The sequence below is a fragment of the Nestor notabilis genome, unplaced genomic scaffold (assembly GCF_000696875.1).
Source record: "Nestor notabilis isolate BGI_N333 unplaced genomic scaffold, ASM69687v1 scaffold4140, whole genome shotgun sequence".
NCBI classification, from domain to species: Eukaryota; Metazoa; Chordata; class Aves; order Psittaciformes; family Psittacidae; genus Nestor; species Nestor notabilis.
The window spans coordinates 20,715-41,800 of record NW_009912295.1 but is presented as its reverse complement, the minus strand read 5'-3'; the positions used below and the strand labels follow the sequence as shown (position 1 = coordinate 41,800).

The 21,086-nt window shown below is 40.1% G+C and overlaps 1 protein-coding gene across 1 annotated transcript in view; it reads left to right on the top strand.

Annotated features, from left to right (window-relative positions):
• The first annotated feature begins 6,240 nt into the window (after positions 1-6,240).
• Positions 6,241-21,086, top strand: part of USP3 (ubiquitin specific peptidase 3) — a 29,610-nt gene continuing 14,764 nt past the window's right edge. Inside the window, exons 1-5 of the mRNA XM_010018739.1 lie at positions 6,241-6,282; positions 8,992-8,998; positions 12,100-12,160; positions 13,620-13,751; positions 20,284-20,367. Coding sequence (XP_010017041.1) covers positions 6,241-6,282; positions 8,992-8,998; positions 12,100-12,160; positions 13,620-13,751; positions 20,284-20,367 — 326 coding nt within the window. The remainder of the gene's footprint in view (positions 6,283-8,991; positions 8,999-12,099; positions 12,161-13,619; positions 13,752-20,283; positions 20,368-21,086) is intronic.

Sequence of the window (21,086 nt, the reverse complement as noted above, 5' to 3'; positions counted from 1 at the left end):
CCCCGTAAAGCCTGGCCGCTGGGGCCGGGTGGAGAGGAGCTGCAGCGACGGTGTGGGTTTTAAATCGGCCTGAGAGTACTTCTGTGTTTTGTAATAGACATTTTTGAAAGGACTTTGAAGAGTGTGGTTTTGATTGGACTGCTGAAGCGGAAGGCGACGCTCGGGCCCCCCCTTGGAGCCAAGGAGCAGCTCAGTGAAGGTGGTCTGGCTCAGCCACTGCTCTCGGGCTCGGTAGGAGTGTAGGGGTCATCTCTTTTTAGCACTTTGCTCGCTGATTTAATAATAATAATAATATCAATTACCGTCTTTGAAATGTGGTTTCAGATATGGTCAGTAGTGGTTGCGTGGTGCGTGGGGGTTTGTGCGGGGGCTTTCCCTTCGAAGGTGCTGTGCTGCTACGGAGACAACGTCCGGTGGTTGCTGTCATTTTTGTTACATGTTTTTGATGGCTACAACTTGTTTTGGAAGTTGATGCAACATAAGGAAGTAGGCCCCACTTACAGGAGCAGTGTGACTTGTGCCCTGGAGAATGAGTGATAAGGGAGCGCTGAAATGCTGGGTATTACAAGGTGTTCCTTTTTTTAAAGGAAAGGTGGTTGTCCTTTGTCTCACAGTGTCCATGCTTTTGTGTGGGAAGGCTGCTGCTTACTTGAGTTCTTCCCTGATTGCAGTTTCCTGGAGCCAAGGTGGGGTAGTGCTGCTGCTTCCTTTGGCAAAACCAGTTATTTTACTCTGTAATGCTTTTGATTTTAGAGGGAGTACACTTTACAGTGCAATAATGTGGAGAAACGATTAGAAGGAAAGGAGCAGTATGGGAAAACTTGTTGTCCATAATGTTTTTTTAACCCAAAAAAATTAATTTCAAGACGTCTTTAACTCCGTTATCTTCAGAATATCAGTGGTAAGCAAAGTTGTCAACCAGAAGCATATGGTAGCTGGGAGCCACCCTTCAGGGAACTTTAAAAAGATAAAAGTGCCAAAACAAAATATATGCTCAGGTATTACAACTTTCGAACTTCAGGAACTAGCCAGCATACAGCTCCAGGACACTGTTAGGTGTGCTGGCTCTCAGCAAGCGCAGCTGGCAGAGCCAAGTTTTCTTTGTTGTTCAGAGCTGTTTCTCCCAAACCCATGCTTATCAGAAGAGCCAATTGCTGGGCAGGCAACTGATTTATTACATCTGGGAGGCAGGAAGAAGGTGCCGGCCACTTTAGGGAACTGCACAGATTTGTCACGGTAGCATGTGTAGGGGAGCATGTCTGACTGCTGTGCTTTTTAGGAAAACAAAGGTAGTTAAGTCACACAATACTCGCATAGATAACCACTGAAATCTTAACAAGTGGCTACAGATACAAAGGTAGGTACTTGAATTTAAAACATGCCAATAAACACGTGGCAGTTTCTTCTTGATTTAAAGCAAATGAAAACTGTTCTTTTTAAAGATGAATTTTGTATTCCTACTACTACAGTAAGATGTAGTGCCTCCCTTTTCGGTTCAAGCTAGCAATACGTGATTATTGTTACATTTACTCCATAATGGTATATAGACTACTGTCTGTCTTGTTGGTGTTCGTTTTAGTGAGAGTAATTTTTTAAAGATATGTAATGCTGGTTTCTGTCAATTCACAATAAATGCTCGTTTTGCTGTAACTTGCTAATGTAAAATTAAAAGGAGAAAATTCCCCATATATAAATTAATATCTCTTAATTTAATGCATTTATTATTGCTTTTGGTGCTGTTTTCTAAGGTTCTGTGGGCTTAGTTCTTTTTCTTGTTGGTGTTGCTTCAGTTGGAGAAAAATATTTAGAAGGTAATTTTCTGCAGTCTGTAATTACAAGGCATCTCTCATCATGCATGTTGTCTTGCAGTGACTCAGAACTTCTTGTCAGTCCTGCTCTGAGTTGCTGCTGACCTTTCCAGAAAAGGAGAGTAAGTGATGATACTGATACAGGAAGCTTTCTGGTAGCCACCTGGTGTGTCAGTGAGAGCAAAACACCGCTGCAGAGGAGGGAGTTCTTAGTTCAGACTGCCAGGGGCTATTTTTGTCATTATCCTGTGTTTCTGCAATTTGAGGAGCTGAAGCTGTCGCTCTGCCCAACTGATGCGTGTTGGCTAAGTACCTTTTCCTTGCCTCTCCACAAAACCTCTTGATTGTGCTGTTAACTTCACAAGGTAATACGGAGGCATTTCTGAATATTGTTAACTGATATTGAATATTGTGCCATTGGAAAACGGAGGGGCATTGTGTTTGATGCTGATACTTGGAAGCTAAGTTTGCTGAAGCTAGGGAGTTGATTAGAGAAGCGTGTGCACCAGCCTGAATTGCTCCTTTGGCCTACATAAGTTACCTTTGAAGCTACCTAACAGAGTGGTTATAGAGGTCTGGTGATGAAGGAAGACTCAAAAAAACCCCAAAATGAGTGACAAGTGTGTCGATCCAAATATGAATGGGTTTGCTCCACATTAAAGAGTAATGGGGTATGTTCATTTTTATGTGTCTCTAGAACTTCCATTATGTTACTATTGTGTAGTTTGGAAGTCTGTGAGTTTAAAGACCTGTGTTTAGAAAATGGCATGCTTCCCTCGGAGTGTTTGATCTGCTCAGGTGTGCTCTGTACAGTAAGCAGTGCAGAAACCAGCATGCATTTGTTTTGAGGAGCTTCAAGACTATTAAAAGAGAGCACAGAATGCTTTTTGGCAGATCCAGAGGCAGGTGGTGGTGGTGGTTGTAAATGGGCGTTTAAGAGGAGGGGAGACAAATACATAAAGTAGAAATTGTACCAGAACTGAAAATGGTTTTTAATCAGTGCTGTCACGTAAAATGCTACATACAGATGTCTGCTAGCTCTGACTAGAGTGCAGTCTTCTCATGCGCTTCAGTTTCTGAAAGTGCTGCTGAATTTGGAGGCAGAGGAGCTAGAGGCATTGGCAAGGCTGGAGCGTCACAGTCTGCATCAGTTGCTGCGTGTGATGTGCCACACCTTCAGCAGTGTTGTGCAAATCATGTCATTATGAAAAGCACCCTGGAACAGCTCAGATGTGGTTTTTCTCAGCAGCTTGTCATAGTCTCGTCAAACCCCAGGGAGCCAGGCCTCACCTCAGAGAGATTGCAATCTTCCAAACACACCTAAGCAAGTCTGGAGAGTTTTTCCAACTTTTTCCCTGCATGGTTGAGGATTCATTACGTGTTCTCAGTGGGTACATTGATGGTTCAATGTAGAATTTGAGTTTATTTTGTCAGAAGAACAGCTGCAGGCAGGTAGGATTGTGTCTGCTGAACTCAAGATGTGATCTGGGCTTTTTGTTTTTTAAAGGGGAATTAGCTTGCTTCTGAAGTATGCTTCAAGCTTGCTTTTCAGATCACTCTCACTTGAATACTATTTCTTAAATTACATAAGGTTGTTAAATATTGAAGAGCAATTCTGGCTGAAGACTGGTGTTTTCTGCAAAAGCTAAATATGTTTGGCTGGCATCTGTTTCTTGCAGTCTAACTGCTGTTGAATAAGGGCTGTAACTTCGCTGTTGGCCAGAAACATACATTGTGGCATCTGCAAATGACGCAGGGACCATAAAAAGTACAGAGGAGAGCTTGCACCAGGAAGCTGCCTGAGGCCTAGTAAATGATGGTTATGGTGGAGAGCCACATGATGTATTAATGCCGTTTTTTCTGTGTTTAAAGTAATTTGATAAATAACTTATGCAACCCAGTTCAGAATAACCCTGAACATCACCAGATGCTTTATTTATCAATGTTTTGGGCTGAGTAGGAGAACTTTGAAGAACATGACTGTACTGGTCAGACTGCTTTCGATGGTTTTTTCACGTTTTGGTTTTGTTTTCTCAGTTAAATCAGTTACACTGTTCTCTTTTCGCTGGAGCAGGGAACAGCGTTCTGCCAAGATTTTTTGGCACTGGACTGTTGCAGTCAGTGCCAGAACAAACATACTGTAAAAGCTCAGGTACACAAACTTTAACCCTCTTTGCTTTCCTTTTAATCTCTCCTTGGTAGTGTTTCTTCTCCATCTCCATGACTGTTTGTCTCTCCATTTGCTTTTTCTTTTCTTATTACTAGAGGTCCTAATTTTCTCTTTCCTCTCATACTTCTGGTACTTGATGTAGTAAGGAGGTATTGTGGTGTGTGAAAGAGGCTCGTGTGCATGGCAGACTCTGGATTTATCCATGGATTAGTGCATATCTCATTACAGCTGGTTTAAATGTAAGCAGGCTGATTTTCACCTACCTTTCCCAAGACCTTCAAGATGTACAGGTGTTAAGATCAAGGTATTACACTTTGGTTTTCTGATTGCTGCAAGGTGCTAATGCCCACAGAGCTAGACTAGTTATTTTTTTTTTGTCGCAGCTGTGTCTGGGTTCATAAAGTTTCAGACCCAATTGGGAGTGAAATTAAGTTTTGATCAGTGCTACTTGTATCATTTAGTAACCTCTTCATGTTTTGCTTCCTGTTTTAACAAACGCTCATTGCCTAGGTAAAATGTGGTTAAAGGCCATTAATTAAAATACTCCATGGAGCTTAGAAAGTGCAACTTAATCAGAAGTTTAGCTCTGAAAGCCAGTTGAGGCTTTTCTGATTAGTATTTTAAGATGATTGAAGGAAACAGTTTTTATTGTAGAGTGAATTAACATTATACCTGGTAAAATATTTATTGCTTTATGGTGTCCTTGTTACATGGGAGTAGTGTAAGATTTTGTGTCGGTAATGGTTTGTTTCCTTGATTGTAAGAGGGTGTTTTAAACTGTACATGACAAGATGAATACACTTCTCATTCAGCAGTCTGAACTGGTATGCCAGCTCACCCCCCAATCCTAAAAGCAGATAGCTTTTCAACTTTCAGGTGGCATGGTACATTCAGGCTTGGTGTATGGTCCTTACCAACACCAAACAGGCAGATAGATACTGATTTTTCAAGGTAATTTGTAGGTCCATCATGTAGGATTCTGTGTGAATGTGAGTGTCTGCCTGTCCGTGGCCAAATACACGTTCTTTTTCTCAAGATAGCCATGACCCTTTTAAACATTCAGTTCATGAGTTTTTCATTTGATAACGTTTTTGTCCACTGAGCACTTGATTTCTTTCTTTCTTCTTCTCAGGGATGGTTAGCAATGTGTCTTTCGCTAGTATTGAGGAAGTAGGAAAGAAATAGTGGGGACTACAAATAGTTAATTACTAGGTTATATAAAGAAAGTAAGAAATCTCCTTGCTGTCTTTCCCCTCTTTTCCCTCCCATTTCCAGCTTGAATGCTTTGACCTGCAACTGATCAATGACTCAAGAAGATTCCTTTCCTTAAGGGTTTAGAATCTACATTACACTGTTGGCTTTGTGTTTTTTCTGGCTGCTGTTTGAAAATGAGGTTTTGTGTGTCTCACTCTAACATAAAGATTGAATAACTTTTTTTTGGCATGCTACCACTGTAATGAGGAACAGTATCTTGTGAGGGCTAAACCCAAAACATTTAATTTTTAAATATGTGAAGATATATGTGTGTGTGTGTGTATGTATTTAAATTTAGTTGTTAATTATCAAAGTAGCCAAACAACTAGAAATTGGTTTTGGAATGTAAAGGAGAATAGTTTTTTTAAAAATGCTTTTTGGCCATGATTGTTTAGTAGAATAATGCAAGTTTTCTTACTGTTGCTGTCAGGTAGGGTGCGATCGATGTAGGATGTGCAGGAAGATCAACTGCTGGCATTTCTTGACCTGAAGTTTGAGTTGACATATAGAAAGACTAAATTGCCCCAGAATCCGTCAGTATTATAGCCTGAGAGCTAAGCACCTATGTGTGTGGTTGGAAGTGCTAAGTGACCTTCTTCTTTACCGTATAAAAGCAGCAGCACAGCATGGTCTAGTGTCTTTGTGTATGGCTGCTGTAGGTGATCTGACTTTGGTTTTGCACCTTACCCCCCACCCCCAGTTCGTTTAACCACTTCCTCAGGAGCTGATGTGTCTGACACTGGTTGAAAGAAGTTTTTCTTACCTCCTTGTCTGCTTTTCCACTACTGGGTTAAGAATATAGGCAAATAGAAAGCCCATGCATTTTTAACTTCAGAGTTTTCAGTGTGGAATTCTGGTTGCATAATCCAAATACCAAACTGTAAACCAGTGTGGTTGAGTGTAAGCGGGGAGGTGAATTACATGCAGATGAAGCTAATCACATTGTTCTCTGACAAACATTCTTCAGTGTTAGGAATGTGTTGGGGACTTCAGTGACCTATTTGTTCTATGAAAAATTGTTCACTTAACCGTGTGTTATGTTCTTACTCAGTTGTTGTTCAGTATGTCTGAATTATATATGGTTTTCTGTTGAAATAGAAGGGTTCATTGTAACTGTCCGTGAAATTTCTTATATGAGGCTGAGCAATACTTTTATTTAGTGACAAAGAAGAGGAAACCACATGTACCATTACTCATGAGTGCATATATTAGTTGATTTCGTAAGTTCTCTCACTATCACTAAATGACTTATTTGTTTTCTCAATAAAAGCTTAATCTTTCTGGCTTTGGCTGGAAGATAATAGCGGAAGAAATAACTTGGTTTTTTTCCATAGCTCTAAGTTAGGGTTGTTTATTTGTTTCTTTCTTTAAATGTTCTTCAGAGTCTATCTGAATTCTCGTACATTTGAATGTGTTTTGAGTCAGGCTAAGACTTGATACCGTTGAGACTTCTATTCACTGTGCATCTCTGTTATGAGGGTATGAAACACTGAAAGAATGGTTAATGTTTTTGTATTGGTAGTAATGCTTACTAGGAAACTCGCTTCCTTGTAACTTCTCTTGCTTTGATTTAAATGTAATTTAAATTTGATCTTTTCTTTACCTTTTCCTCTAGTTCATGGGTATTAGCTGATTTTAAAACAAAACATTTGAAATAGTGTAATTAAACCCCATTTCCCCTTCTGTCTGGTTTCATTTTGACTAGGATGCTGTTTTTCTAAAAGAGCCAATGCGATGTCTAACAAAAGAAACTTGTGTAAAATACTGTAAAATAGAATATTTATTTTTCTAGTATCAAACACTTTAGAATTCAGTCTATTCATGAACCTTTTGTAATGGGGCTGAGGATAGGATAGAAAGGAGAGCTTTATGTGACATGAAGTTTGAAAACAAATGGGAATACTCTTTAAACTAAAACCTAAAGAGTAAACCAGCTGGCTTGAAAGTAAGGTGTAGAACATGTCTAGTTTCCAAAGCCTGTAATGTTCCTTTCTCCTGCATTCTCTGTCTAGAATGAGGCTTTAGCCTACTCAAAGGTTTAAAAAATACCCTTGTAACATTTGCTTCCCTTTCCAGTCACCTGGTTTTCATTATAGTTACTCATCTGGAATTAACTAGCCTTAAGTTCTTAAAATGCAGAGCAGATACTTTTACCACATGTGTATACAGTTTAAACACACCACTCCCCCTCCTCCCTGCCCAAAATAAAACCCCAAACTAAAACAAAAAAAACCCCAAACAGTCAACAACCACAGATGTTTAACTCAGTATGTAAGTTCTGGAACCTACTCCTAGATTATAAAATAATGTTAGCATTCTGCTTCAACTTAGTGCACTTCTGTGGATGTGAGTGCTGGCTCTGCCTTGTGATTTTACCAACATCTTTAGTTTAGATCCTCGTTTCAGTATTTTTGATTCCTCCTGACTGTAAACAGACAATAGGGTCAGATAATAATGAAGCTTGCATGTGTACTTGTGGCAACTGCCTTTTTAAATATACAATTAAATGTGAAGTCAAAAACTGGGAACACGATCAGCTGTGTTATTAATACGTGAGTGCTTAGTACTAAGTAATTTGTATGGCTTGGTAGGAAATTTTACATGCTGCCTGGGAAAATATTGACTAACCTTAGAGGACACCTGTATTTTTTTTAGGTAAATAACGTGGGGGTTTTTCCATGCCAGAGTGTCCAATTATGCACGTATCCAGATGTCCTGCAGTCTTGACTGATGTTCTGTGATGAGGAAGACTTCTTATTTTTGGCCTGATAAGCTATTGTATATGCTGGTTTAAAACAGAGTTTATGGGCCAGATTTTTTAAGAGTGCACATGGCTCTGTAATGTTGTGATTTGGACAGTTCATTTTAAGTGGGAAATCCTTGGTTTCAGTCTCAGTTCTGATGACTGAATGTTTCGTCTGGTAGATTTTGAATACAGAATGCATCAGTGTTCATTGCTGTGGAGACTACAGCCTAGGTAAAAGCTGTAAATGCCAGGCTTGCTGAAAGTTACACTCTCTCTTGCTTTGTCTCACCTTTCCCCTGGCTAACTACTTATTCATGGGAAGTGCCATCATTAACAGAATGAATAGTCAGTCCTCCCTCAGCACTTCACAGTCTAGTAGGAAGGTCTTCCAAGGGTAGGAGGTGTGTGCATTAAACCTGAGGCATTCACATCTTGAACAAATGGGGATTGCATCGAGAAAACTCCTTCATTCAGTCTTTGAACTGACTTTGTGTCTGCTATACAGGCTGCATGCTATACATGTGTGGCATATATGTTTGTCACCACGTACTTCTGTTTGTGGGACAGTTTGCTCAGCACAGTATCAGTGCTGTATACCAGTGCAGCCACAACTATGTAAACCTCATTCCTTGTGCAGATGCCGAGTACAGTTACAGTGGCCTTTTCCAGTTTAGCTTATATCAGTATAGCTGACATGCTGTGTCAACATGAATGGAACTGAAGAAAGGTCACTTAGTCCAAATACGTGTCTGTGCCAGTCATTATGTCATCTTAATTTAACCATATGATTGCACAAGGAAGATAGTAGTGTTGGTACAGCTCCTGTTGAGAACAAAGTCCAGTTTGTTTATAAAGACTGTAGAGACTATTGGAAATAGTTTAATGACCCTAATCTCGTTTCCACCCAATGTGCTCTTAACAGAAAGACCAAAGTATTGCTCTTACTGTGCTGATACTTTGAGGCCTTTTCTTTGGTGATGTAATAAAGGACTATTTTAAAACTTGGATGTAAGCACAGTTGTGTAGCAGCTATGACCTCAGGTCACCCATGCTCCTGTGACAGTCGTTGCCAGCTTGCATTGGTCACATGGCTGCGTCCTGCCAAATCTCTGGTGGACACTGGAGCTTGCAGGTTTCTTAACTTGGCTGCCTGACAGAAACTGCTTCCTGTTTCTCTCTTCCTCTTCCTGCTGCTTTTTTCTGTTGCCAGTTTCTAAATCATGCAGTGTGCCATCTAAACAAAACTCTTGGTTTCACAGGTGATTTGTGTACTGCTCTGTAGCTGTAACTTTCCTACAGTAGAGATCTGCAGTTATGTTCTGTGAGGAATACAGTGTTTGCCAGGAGCATTCATACTTTACAAGACTGCAGCTGGAGTCAGTTTTCAGTAAGAAAATAAGAATTCAAGATTCAGAAGTACTTATTTGCGCGATCATGAGGGTGGGGTGGTTGCGGCTCCTGTGATGACAGTGCCAAACTGATTAGCCATATCTTGCTCATTCTGCTTGGCATAACTCGATGAACATCATCAGGATGATTTACAGAAAGCAGAAGCTGCAGGGACATCTCTGAATGATCCCATAGTTATGTGTGAGTCTGTATGTAATGGTGTTTAATTGTTTGCTCGCTTGGGGATGGATTGATACACCTCTTCGTGTACAGAGAACTTTGGAGGATGTATAACAAATGAGTGTTCAGATTTCACTTGGATAAATTGTTCTGTAAAAGACAGCATTTCCCCTTCATATTACATGATGCAAAATGTTTCTGAATTTCTGAATAAGCTGATATTTATGGCAAATGGCAAATAACTTACTGCTTCAGATAACATTCCAGATCTGCTTTCCTTTTCCTTAGGACATGTTAGTATCATTTTTGCCGAATCATTTGAAGCTATTCTAAAAATACAGCAAAATGTGGCAGTTGGTCACTGTTGCAGTAGGCACTCCAGTTCAAGGTGAGAAAGCAGCCAGTGTTCCTCAGCCTGTGTACCAAGAAATGAGGTGCAACAAACACAGGTTATTATTTTTTAATGTTGTGAAGTTTGTTGAACGTAACCTTATTCCAAAGCAAGGGCTGCTAATGTAATGCACCCCTCCTTCTTCTTTTTTTAAATAACACTAAAAAAACCCAACCCCCCCAAATTCCAGTTGGAAGACTAGATTATTGAGGGAAGGCATAGGTGCCTTTGTAGGATGGGTTTGAGAGTTTTTCCTCACAATTCAGTGTTAACTGTCTGACCTGAAAGTCCTCAACACCCAAATCTGTTTGAAGGGCCAGGTTTCAGGGCTGTGTAATATGCTTTGAATTGAGAAGGGGTTTAGTATGGATCTGTGTCTCTTGTTTCTGGTCTACTTTTCAGCCTAGTGCTTTCCTGTCAGTACTACATCTGAAAGAACTAATGTGCACTTTCTTTACAGATGAAGCCAACCTGTCTACCTTTAAGCAGTTCAGGGCGGTGACTGCATTTTGGCTGAGCATTCCATGGTGACTGTCCTTTTAGGGTCCTGAGTAATGCCTGAAGTTCCTGGCTTAGTTTAATGTATTAATAGTAAGGAACAGACAGTCACTGCCTCAAGATCTGAATTGAGGAATACCTGGAAAGCCAAGCTTTGGTGCACGTATCTACTGAGCCAACCTCAGAGAAAGACAGAAAGCAATCTTTAGCAAACTTTAAAAAATCAATGGTGTAATCCCTCAGAACAGAGCAACTGTAGGTCAGAAATTTAATACTGGCTTCTGTTTAATCTTAGTGGGAGTCACTTCCATGTTATTTGAGTTCTTTGTGGGAGGAGATGTTTGTGCAGAAGATAAACCACACATTTCTAATGTGATGCAATTGGAGCAAAGTTCTTCCTAAAAGTTAAAGCAAACAAATGAGCCATCTTTTCCTGTTCCCTGGTAGGAAAGATGGAAAAGTTTAGTGGATGCTATTTTTTTTGGCATCGTGCAGAGCTGGTGGACTTGTTTGCTGCTTTGTACAGAACTCTGCAGAATGAGCACTACTTGCGTATCATTCCACGCTTGACAAGCAAGCAGTGCAGGTATTTAAAATGTCTGAATGTGAAATTGTAATAGTTTGGTAGGTGTGGAAAGTAAGAATAATAGTCTGCATTGCAGCGCTTTGACCTCTGCTTGTGAACCAGTTCTGCCCACCGATGATAACATAGTGAAAGCAAAAATGTTACTTCAAAGTGGGAGTTATCTCCTGGGATTTTAATGCTAGAAAGACTATTTTGTGTTCCTGGCAAGAGAAATGTGAAGTAGTGGTTTGTTCATGTAGCACTTAATCTGTGTTTAAGTGCATGGATGATTTCGGTTTCTGTTCCCTTCTGCTAAGTTTTTTTGTAATGCAGGAAAATAAAATTGTATCAGGGTAGATGGGTAGTCCCTACAGCCACCATCAGTGAAACGTGGGCTGTTTAAGGTCTTCCCTTGCTCTTCTGTTTGCCAGTGCCAAATGTTGGTTTTCTCAATAACATTTTGGTCAAATTCGACAAACTTCTTTGATTTTTCTAACTTGAAATGGAAGCCAAAACAGTTCTGCCTAACTGCCCTCCTATCTATTGCCAGATTACAGTCACAGCTGGGGGAACCCCTCAACTTTAGAAATAGGAACAGTTGGTTTTGGAAAACCAAACCCAGAAAACTGAGCCATGTGAGAAAATGTGTTTCTCAAGTCACGTAATAATTGCAGCAGTTGAAGAAAACAATTCTGGAGTCTTTGGTAAAGAGTTTCAAGTAATTGCTTCAAATGGTATTTCTGTGGAATGTGGAATTTCTGTGTTGTGTTTCAAAATCAAGCAGAGCTCGTGTGGATGCGGTACAAACACAAAGATATTTTTTTCATGGAAACTAACAGGTAAACGTGTCACCTGCAACTAAAACTCAAGCCAGGAGAAGGCTCATGTGCTTTCCTGTCAATAGCTCTTCAGTCTGTTGGTTTAGTCCCTAATAGAGGTTAATGAACATGACTGACTATTTTATATAACTGTGCTGCTAAGGTGGAGTCAGCAGAGCTATTGATAGCACTCGGCATGTGTTACACAACTGTAATACTGGAGCCAACTCATTTGACACTGTTTTTCTTTTTTCTTTTTTTTTTTTTTAATCTTTTCTAGTGTGCCGGTCAAATAAAAGCCCGTGGGTCTGTCTGACGTGCTCCAGTGTCCATTGTGGAAGGTGGGTATGAGGTGTTAGTGGGCAAATCTTTTAATCAGACCTTTATCTTTTTTCTTCTGTTGCTTGACTCCGAGGGACTTCCTTTGGAAATTTCCTGAATGCCCTATACTTCCCTGAAATAAACCTTTTGTGATCTCGTGTCACATTATATTTATACTAATCATGCTTCTTTGCTACCTTATGAGAGTCCAGAGGTGACACTCAACATGGTTTTTTTCCCAAAAGAAAAGTGGATGGTGAACGTGGTTGCTCAGCTCAAAAAGCACCTGGAGAGCTGCTGCTGCAGTGGGTTGTTGTATAGCTCCACTCTGTGAAAGATGCTTCTGTTGTAATCAGATGAAACCAGTAAGAATTCTTGGAAACCCACAAACCCAGAGCTGGCACATGTTGTTTTGTGAAAAAGCAGCAGAGCATTTCTGGTGGGAGCACGGCTTTCTAAACCTGGCGTTTGCACTGGTAGGCAGAAAACCAACTCCTGCAGCACAAGGGTCTCATTTGCGCTGTGACATAGCTGCCGTGGGATTCTGCCAGCACAGCAGTGTTGGTAGCCCTGTGGCTGCAGTGCCTTAACCAGCACAGCTGTGTTAGCAGAGCTGCTTACGTCTGCATGTGAGAGCAAGCATAGAACATGAAGACTTTCGTGTGGAGCACGTACAGAGTTCCTGTCCATTAGTGTTGCTGAGTTCAACAAGAAAGAAATGGGGGAGAAGGGAATTGCCCAAGGTGTGGCCACGCACTCCTGAGTGTCTGTGATTTTCAGCTGATTCTTGGGTTTATTACACCTGTAATTGCACTTTTTTTATTAAAGATGCTTAATTTTCTAGATCTCAAATTTTGAGCATGACAGTGCTCACTCTGTCAGCAAAAGAGCTGTAGGTTTTTAGGTTTCTTTTTCAGTTATGTGATCCCAAGCTCTAGAGCCTTCCAAATTCTTGATCTTTATAAAATGTAGAATGGTCTAATATTAAATTGTGCTATAGAATGGGAAAGCTTAAAATAGTTGTGCTTTCATATGGGGGTCAGCAGACTGTTAAAGGGATCACAAGCATGATGAGTGCTGTGTGGAGAATAAAACAGAACTGTAAGGAAGGTAGATGGGGAAAGCAAGATGGAGAACTAACCACATTAAAGCTATGTAAAAAGGGAGCTGATGATTTTCTCAGTTGTGAAGTTGCATCAGTTTGTTAAGGGCCCAGATCCCGGGGTTTGTACAAGGATGCCAGGTTGTAGTTGCTGCGAAGGAGCTGGAAAGATTAATTTGGACATCATGGGAGAGTAAAGAGGTAAAAAGGTAGAAAACGTAACCAGGGTTTTCACACAGGTGAATTGCCTATTTTAATGCCTGTGTAAATATTGGATGCTTATTAGGCTGCCTTTTTTCTCTCATTATTTTCTATGAATGTTGGTTAAGTAACTGTTTAAAAGTACGAGACTTTTGTTTGTTTTTCATTTATTTTAGATACGTGAATGGCCATGCAAAAAAGCATTATGAAGATGCACAAATTCCTATGACCCATCATAAGAAAACAGAAAAACAAGAGAAAGTTCAGCATACTGTGTGTATGGATTGCAGTAGTTACAGTACATACTGGTAAGGGTTTAAGCACTGTGATTTGACAACATTTTACATGCTGAAGGTGAAAACTTGAGACTCCTGTGAAGTATATTGCATTACACACATTTTTGAGCACTTAATTTCTTGATTTCCAGACCTGGCTGTTTAAAAACAGTTATGAAACAACCCTCTGCTTTTTTGCAAGTGTATCGTAGCACTGGTTGCAGCTAAACCCCTGCATTTCAAATGGTTTAGCAGAAGGTTTTTGAAATAAATGCTATTTATGTGGTTTGGAGTTGCTTCTGTTTGCTTTGGGGCGTATTTAATTGCAAAAGCTGCTGCTTCGTTATAGTTAACTCCTTCCATCAAATGGGTGCGCCTTTTACATATCCTTTATTTGTCAGAGTATCAGAAAGTAAAGTAATACTCTGTAGTTCCTGCCCAAGAGATGTGACCTTGAGGTGTGTATGTGTGTGTTCCGTTTGGGGTTTTTTTTTTCCAGTATTATTTTTTTCTCACTTCAGAAGAAAGGAAATTTAATGCAACCTGTGTGAGTTTAAGAAAGTGATGGATCCTGTTGGGAAGCAGCATCAAGTCTCTGGCAAGATTAAGTAGCAGAATCACGGAAGTGATTCATTCTACGAGCTTCTTACACTGGGGTATGAGCGCTGTTTAGGGAGGTTTAAGAGTTATGCTGGTAATATTGGGTTCTTTTTCTTCCTTGTTCCTTGGAGAGCAAAGACTGGAAGTGTATTGAAAGCAATGCTTTTATGCATTCAGCATCTTCCATCCTCTTCATCCCATAGCAAAACTGTTGACAGCTGCTTCCCCATTTCCTGTTAGCTTCATGGTTTCCAATGTATGTCGTTACTTGTGTGGTGCAGCAGTGCAGAGTGAACAGGGCAAATCTTGGGAAAAGCGTGTTATGGTTTGTAAAATTACTGAGTATATAGCTCCACTGATGGGTATCTTTTGTGTATTTCATCAGGGGAAACATCTGCTTACTGGGAATCTAGTTTTATGAGGAATATTTCTTTAATGTATTTTTAGCCCCTGCAAGTGAAATCACAGTTACATGGTCTCACTTGAAGACATTTTGTTTGAAGCAACTCAAAAGAATTACTCAGATGGTGCGTGCAGCTGCACGGATGTTGAGCACAGGAGAAAGCTTTCAGTAGTTCTGTGATGTATGGGGATTTTGCTTCTATTTACATTTTGTTTAGATGACCAGCATTTTTTATCTGCTTCTGTGTGAAAACATAAGATTTTTCCAAGTGATACATATGCACACGTTACCAGCATTAGAACAGCTGTGGGAAGCTAATTCCACTCTTAATGCTGTTAACAGTTGAGTTCTGTGCTGTGGCTTTTTGTTTTGTTTGAAGTATGACCAATCTTCTAGTCACTCTGGAGGTAATAATGTGTGAAGGAGTTTTAGCCGGGTATTTGAAGTCTTGATTGCATCTCCATTTACTATGACAGATAGTATGCCCAACTTGCTGAAGCTTGGTGAGTTACGCTAGCAGGTTGGAGTACCCAGCCAGCCTTATCTCAAACATGATGTGGGCATTGCAAAATGACAGCCAAACTGAGGACTATGGGATCTGTTACTGAAAGAAACTATGCTTGTGAGGAGAGGTAGGCACACGTTTAGGAAGCCCACTGGTGTTTCACAGCGTATCTTTGGTAGGGCAGATGAGAAGCAGTTTAGCATGTGATGTCTTTTCTGCTGTAATCGAAGTAGAAGGCTGAGTCATCTCTGGATGAACTGGAATTGTAGAGAGCTTTGCCTTGGGGAGTTCCTGTTGTGTATAATTCACTAGCAAATTATAACTCTCCTGTGCTAATGTGAAGCTGAACAGGTTTCAAAAGCAGTGTATGTTTGCTTTCAATTAGGCTTTTTTTTTTTTTTTTAAATGATTATTATTTTTAATTGTTTTCCCCAGCTGGTGATCAGACAAAGCTACTTGGATTTGTTACTGCACCCGGTTTGTTCAGTGAAAATGAGCTTGGATGTGTGAAGATGAAGCAGAAAGCATTCAGACCAACTTCTGCCCCTTTATTTCAGACAGGACTCTGTGGGCTGCTGTCAAATAGTGCTTGCCAGTTAAAGCAAATAGTTGGGTGAATTCAAGTAGCGACTTGCTACTGTGGAGATTGAATTTTGAGACCTTACTTGTTAGCTGCTTCATTTTCTATAGGAATCCAGTATATGGTATGTTTATGCAGTGTTTCTTTTGAGTGAACTTTTGAAAGATCAGTATTTTATGCTTGCATTGTGGACAACCTCAATAATTTGGACATCAAGTAAATACCATCCTAAGACTTAATTGCATTTTACTTCTACTGAAAAAAAAACCAAGGGAGGTATTTTGATGCAGTGCTGGCTTTTATGTTTTGATTTGCAATTTTGTTTACTGCACAGAGTTGAGTAGAATGCTCTTGTTAATTGTCCGTGTTCCTTAGCTTGCATGATAGTAGCAGCAAAGAGGCCCTTTGGGCTCTTTTCTAAGCAGAAGGCATTTAATCCTTTGATTTTTCTTTGGCCATGTCATAAACTTTCATGCAGTCATGATAGCACAGCCCAGGGTTTGCCTTAGCTGTTCTTGTCAGTCCAAGGGGAAAAAATACTATGTGACTGTTGAAGCTACTGAGGCTTATTGAACCTTGCTGTAAACCGAAGCCAGATAAAGCCATCTGCTGTAACTGTATTTCAGCCTGGAAGGCTAGGTGTGCATGTTTTCCTTGATGACAACTTTTCAACATAGCTTTGAAAGAAAAATGTTGCTGTTCTGGTGGGAGGTGGTTAATTTTTATTTTTTTTAATCTGAGATAAGGCTTTTATTGTATTTATGAATTTGGTAATGTTTTGAAAAATAGTCATGCTTATCATTGTGTATTGGGAAACTAGGGAGGGTTTTGGTCTGTCTTCTGTGTGCTCCTATTTGCCTGTTCAGTCTTCAGAGTGGAAAAGTTGGGAGAACATTAGTCTTTGATTTATTCTGAAAGTACAACTCTCTTCTTGATTCTTTGGTTACTTTTGAGACGGTAGATGCAGTACTAAATTTTCAGCTTGAATTATGTTTGAGACCCTAAGCACTGAGAAAGAGATTCTCCAATGCTGCTTTTTGGAGGTAATCAGTCTTTCAGTTAGTTCTAAAGAGTTCACAGGAAGTACAGATCTGTTTTATCTTCAAATTGTCCTACAGTGCTTTCTCCTGCTGTGTTGGTGGTGGTTTTCCTATGTGCAGGAGGAAACCTGCTTTTAGAAATACCTTTGCTGAAAGAGGACTCTTGTGAATTTGTTTTCTCTGTGCTGGTGCACACACAACTGGTTAGCACAGAAGAAGAAAGGGTGCCTTGTTTATGTATTTGCATAATAGGTTTCCTGTGTTCATTTAATCCCAGACCCAACTTGCAGGTCAGATTTCTGACCCATTAACCCCCTTGTTATCTCTTAAAGGGACGTGGTTGTGCTCATGTGTGTGTGTCCCTGTGTTTGTCTGTTCATGTCCTATGTCCCCCCACAAGCTGATGTAAAAATAACTAAGTGTCAAGGACTTAAAACTTTCATTATTAGTCTGTCTGTTTGTGATGGTGGTTCTATGTAGAAAACAGACTTACTGTGCTACTGCATGAGCATCTGAAAATGAAATTGCTTAGGACCATTATTTGCATTCTACAGTCAGTGGAAATTAAAGAACATAAAAAGCCTTTTATCAAGACAATAAACTTGAGTTAGTTCACTCATGTATAGTGTTAGCACAACTAAGGAAACTTGGATTTTCTTATTTTTTCCTGTCCTGTAATTCTTCAAATCCAATGAGGACTTTTAAACATAGCATGGAGTTCTGTAACCTACTGAAACAGCCAGCACTAAGCGGAAGTGTTCCCCAGAGCAGTGCATACATTCACTGGCTTGCTGCCAGTTTAGCTGCAAAGGAGGCCAGATAAGACTAGGCCTTGGAGGTAGCAGAGGTGTTAAAAATAGAAAGTGTATAGAGAAAATACTGTGCTAACCCATACAAGGGACCCTTCCTGGAATACAGGATTTATTCTGTACAGTTGCTGTTAAAAGCATATTGTAGAACTGCTGTATGCAAAAAGGTGTATTGTTAATTTGTGATAATCCTGAGGATCACAAAAACCATCTATTTTGAATGTCAGCTTCACATACAGGAGGTAATGTCTCAGCAGTTTACCTTTAAGGGGTGTGGGCTGAGCAAATTTTAAGCTATCGAAGCATAAACTACTTCCTGTGCTGTTTACTGCTGTTATCCAAACCAGATTGGTAGTAGTGCTGTTATTTCTAGTGGTGGTGCTGACTCCTCAGTGTTGCAAGGGAGGTGGTTTAAAAACCCTGCCCATTAAAAAGAAAAAATATTGTCTTGTTTTAAATGAGTCTTAAATTTACTTTTCTGCTGTTACAAGGACCCTGACATTTAATGGTGTATTTGGTTTTATTCCTCCGTCTTGGGGAAAATGGTAACTTGCAATTTTATGTACATGTGAAACTGGTATGTGAGATCAGACTAAAACCAAGGTTAACACGGTCTTTAGGGCATGGGAGCAACTATTAAATAATCTTTCAGGAATAAGTTGGCTTAGAGGCTTTCAGTGACCTTGCATCTGCTTTCATTCCCTATTCATAAACATTTATAAATGTAATTGTGCTGGTATACCTGGGCGTGTGGACAGGCTTGGTGTAAAAGAGGGGTTGGACTGTACTGTATGTGCATGCACCGTATCTGCCTCTCAGCAGAGCTGGCCTGGATAGTTTGCTCTGACGATAGTCCTTGAGGTGTGGTGTCCTGTGGCAAAAGCAGGAACACTTCATTAGGTAATTGTAGGTGGCTGTTAAAGCTGAACAGGACTGCTTAAAACATGGCTGAAAAATAAGTACATTTACAGACTCGTTCTTTCTCCCAAACCAACTAGGTCTGTGGCAATCCTTAATAAAATAATAAAATCTCTTTCTGGCAATAGCTATTTTAATAATTTCAAAATCTTGTGGAAGTGTTTGGAAATCTTGAGAGGTGTATTAATTTCTCCTCTTGGAGGTAAAAATCAACAGCAATCCTGGACAGACTGGTCTGACAGACTCCTTTTGGTGGCAAGGGCCTTTTCCCAAGAATTCAGTGTTTAAATTAACACCAGCGTTACTGTTGCCTTTAAACTGCATCACAGATTAATGCAACAAAGCATGTTGTAAATACCAGTCGTGCCTGAAGTCGACAGCTTCATTAACTTCCAAAGCACGGACCTGCTCCGGCAGAGGAGTAACTGAGACGATGAGGATGTATTCCACATTTGAACCAGTCCTGTGCCAAAGGAAAGGGAGAGAAATAGCTGCAGTTCTGTTATATTTAAATATATCCAGAGCAAGTTAGTTTTCTTCACGGACAGTGTTGAGTTGCCTGCCACAATTTGAAGCTGCAGTTTGATGATCAGACAAGTAATGCAAGGGATTTGGAATATGGCAGGGCAGCAGAAGTTAATGCCACCTTGCAACAGTGGTTTCCTTCTGACAGTTTCCTTTACTACTGTCCACAAATTGATGCATGCACCATGGATTTACATGTACTCTGGAAAACAGTGAAATAAGGTGTGGGGGTTTTTAGCATTTCCTGGAAGACCCTACTTCCCCCTTTAGCAGTGTCTGCCTTGGTGCAGTGTATGAGGCCTTACAAGCCCACAGTTTGAATATTAAATTATAATGAACATCTTTGTTTCTTAGGAAATGCAAGATGTTTGTAGAATGTTGTTGCATTGTAGGCTTTTTTGTAACCCTTGCTTTTGCTGAGAGGCCATTTGGTTTTGGCTTTGCGTTTGCTTTCGGGCTTCGGGGGAATCAGCATTTCTCTGTTTTTCAGCTCAGTTACTTCCTTTTGCACTTACCCTGAAAATGCTCAAAGTACTACCTTAGGTTTTAGAAGAGTTTGTGTATATATAGAGACTGCATGAGAGATTGAGTGGTATTTGTGGTTAAAGCACGAGGTGCGAGTTGCGAGACTGGTGTCACTTTGGAGAAACCACCTAATCTCTTAGTTTGTCTTCCCTGGTCTTGTTTCTGTAGCAGAAACTTGCATTATGTATGTATCTGTTCAGCACCTTAAGCTTTAATGATAGCTTTATGGTATTATAATAAATTTATTTATGCTCTACATTAATAAAACCTTTGTATTCTGTTTACCTGCTGTCAGTTGATCTTTTCTGATAAATCTTGCATAGATTGGATACCAATGCTGCTTTTAGTTACACCCCGTGTTCGCATTCTTGCTAATCTGCAGTTCTGCATCGTGACAAGCAGTGCATCCTGCTTCTGATTTCTGATAAAAACACTGAGCTAGAAGAAAAACACATGTCCTAAGATGGTGCCTGTACCTTCCCTTGCTACAGAGTACTTCTCAGCGGGAACTAAGCTGAGTACATAGGTGCTGTGCTCCCCTGTTCCTGTCGTAATCTTCCCCTGAATCACTTCAATGCTTCCTGCCCATAGGCTTGCATGGCTGTTCTGGAGTACTTCACTGAAACCCTTTGCATGTTCTGATACATGTTTTTATTGCAGTTATCGCTGTGATGATTTTGTAGTCAATGATACCAAGCTGGGCCTCGTACAGAAGGTCAGAGAGCACCTACAGAACTTGGAAAAGTAAGTGGTTTGTTTACATCCAGACTGCAAGGGTGGCCTTGTAATACTGCATCATTTAAGTGGTATTTCTGGTTTATGTGTATGTGCATATTTAATATAGATATTCTGGTCTTTCTATGTGTGTATGTATGTTTAAATATCCTTTTAATCCTGGAGAAGCAGAGGTGCAGAACAAATGGATTTGATCTTGTTGCTTCTTTTTTTCATACAGTAAATCTTACAGAAGCTGTGTAAGGTGATACAGGAATTTAGATTTCTTGCTAACTAGCCAATAATTACTGAGTTTCTCCATATAAAAGGGAGAGAATATCCAGAACAGACTCAGTTTTTTCAAAAAAAGAATTAAGTGTTTGGAGGAGAGAAATTGAAGCAAAAATGCAGGTAAAAGCAGTCTTCCTCTTAATTGTGTAATTTTGTTTCCAAACCAAAAAGTGAAGAAGGCTTATGAACTTGTAATTGTACAGAAGAGACGTGTTTTTCTTCTGCCTTTATCTGGCACTGTTCCACTGCAAAGCAGATACTACAGTCTTTGTGGGGCAGATGCTGTGGCCAGTTTAGCAAATAGTCTTTTCACAGTTTGGTTTGAAATCTTACGTAAAACTAAGTAGAAGTACATCTGCATGCAGTGCTTGCAAATAGGTTTGACTGCCCCAGAGTTCAAACAGGACTCCTGCGAAGAAATTCCTGTGATTTTTGGGAAATCTCTGGATCCTTCCTGT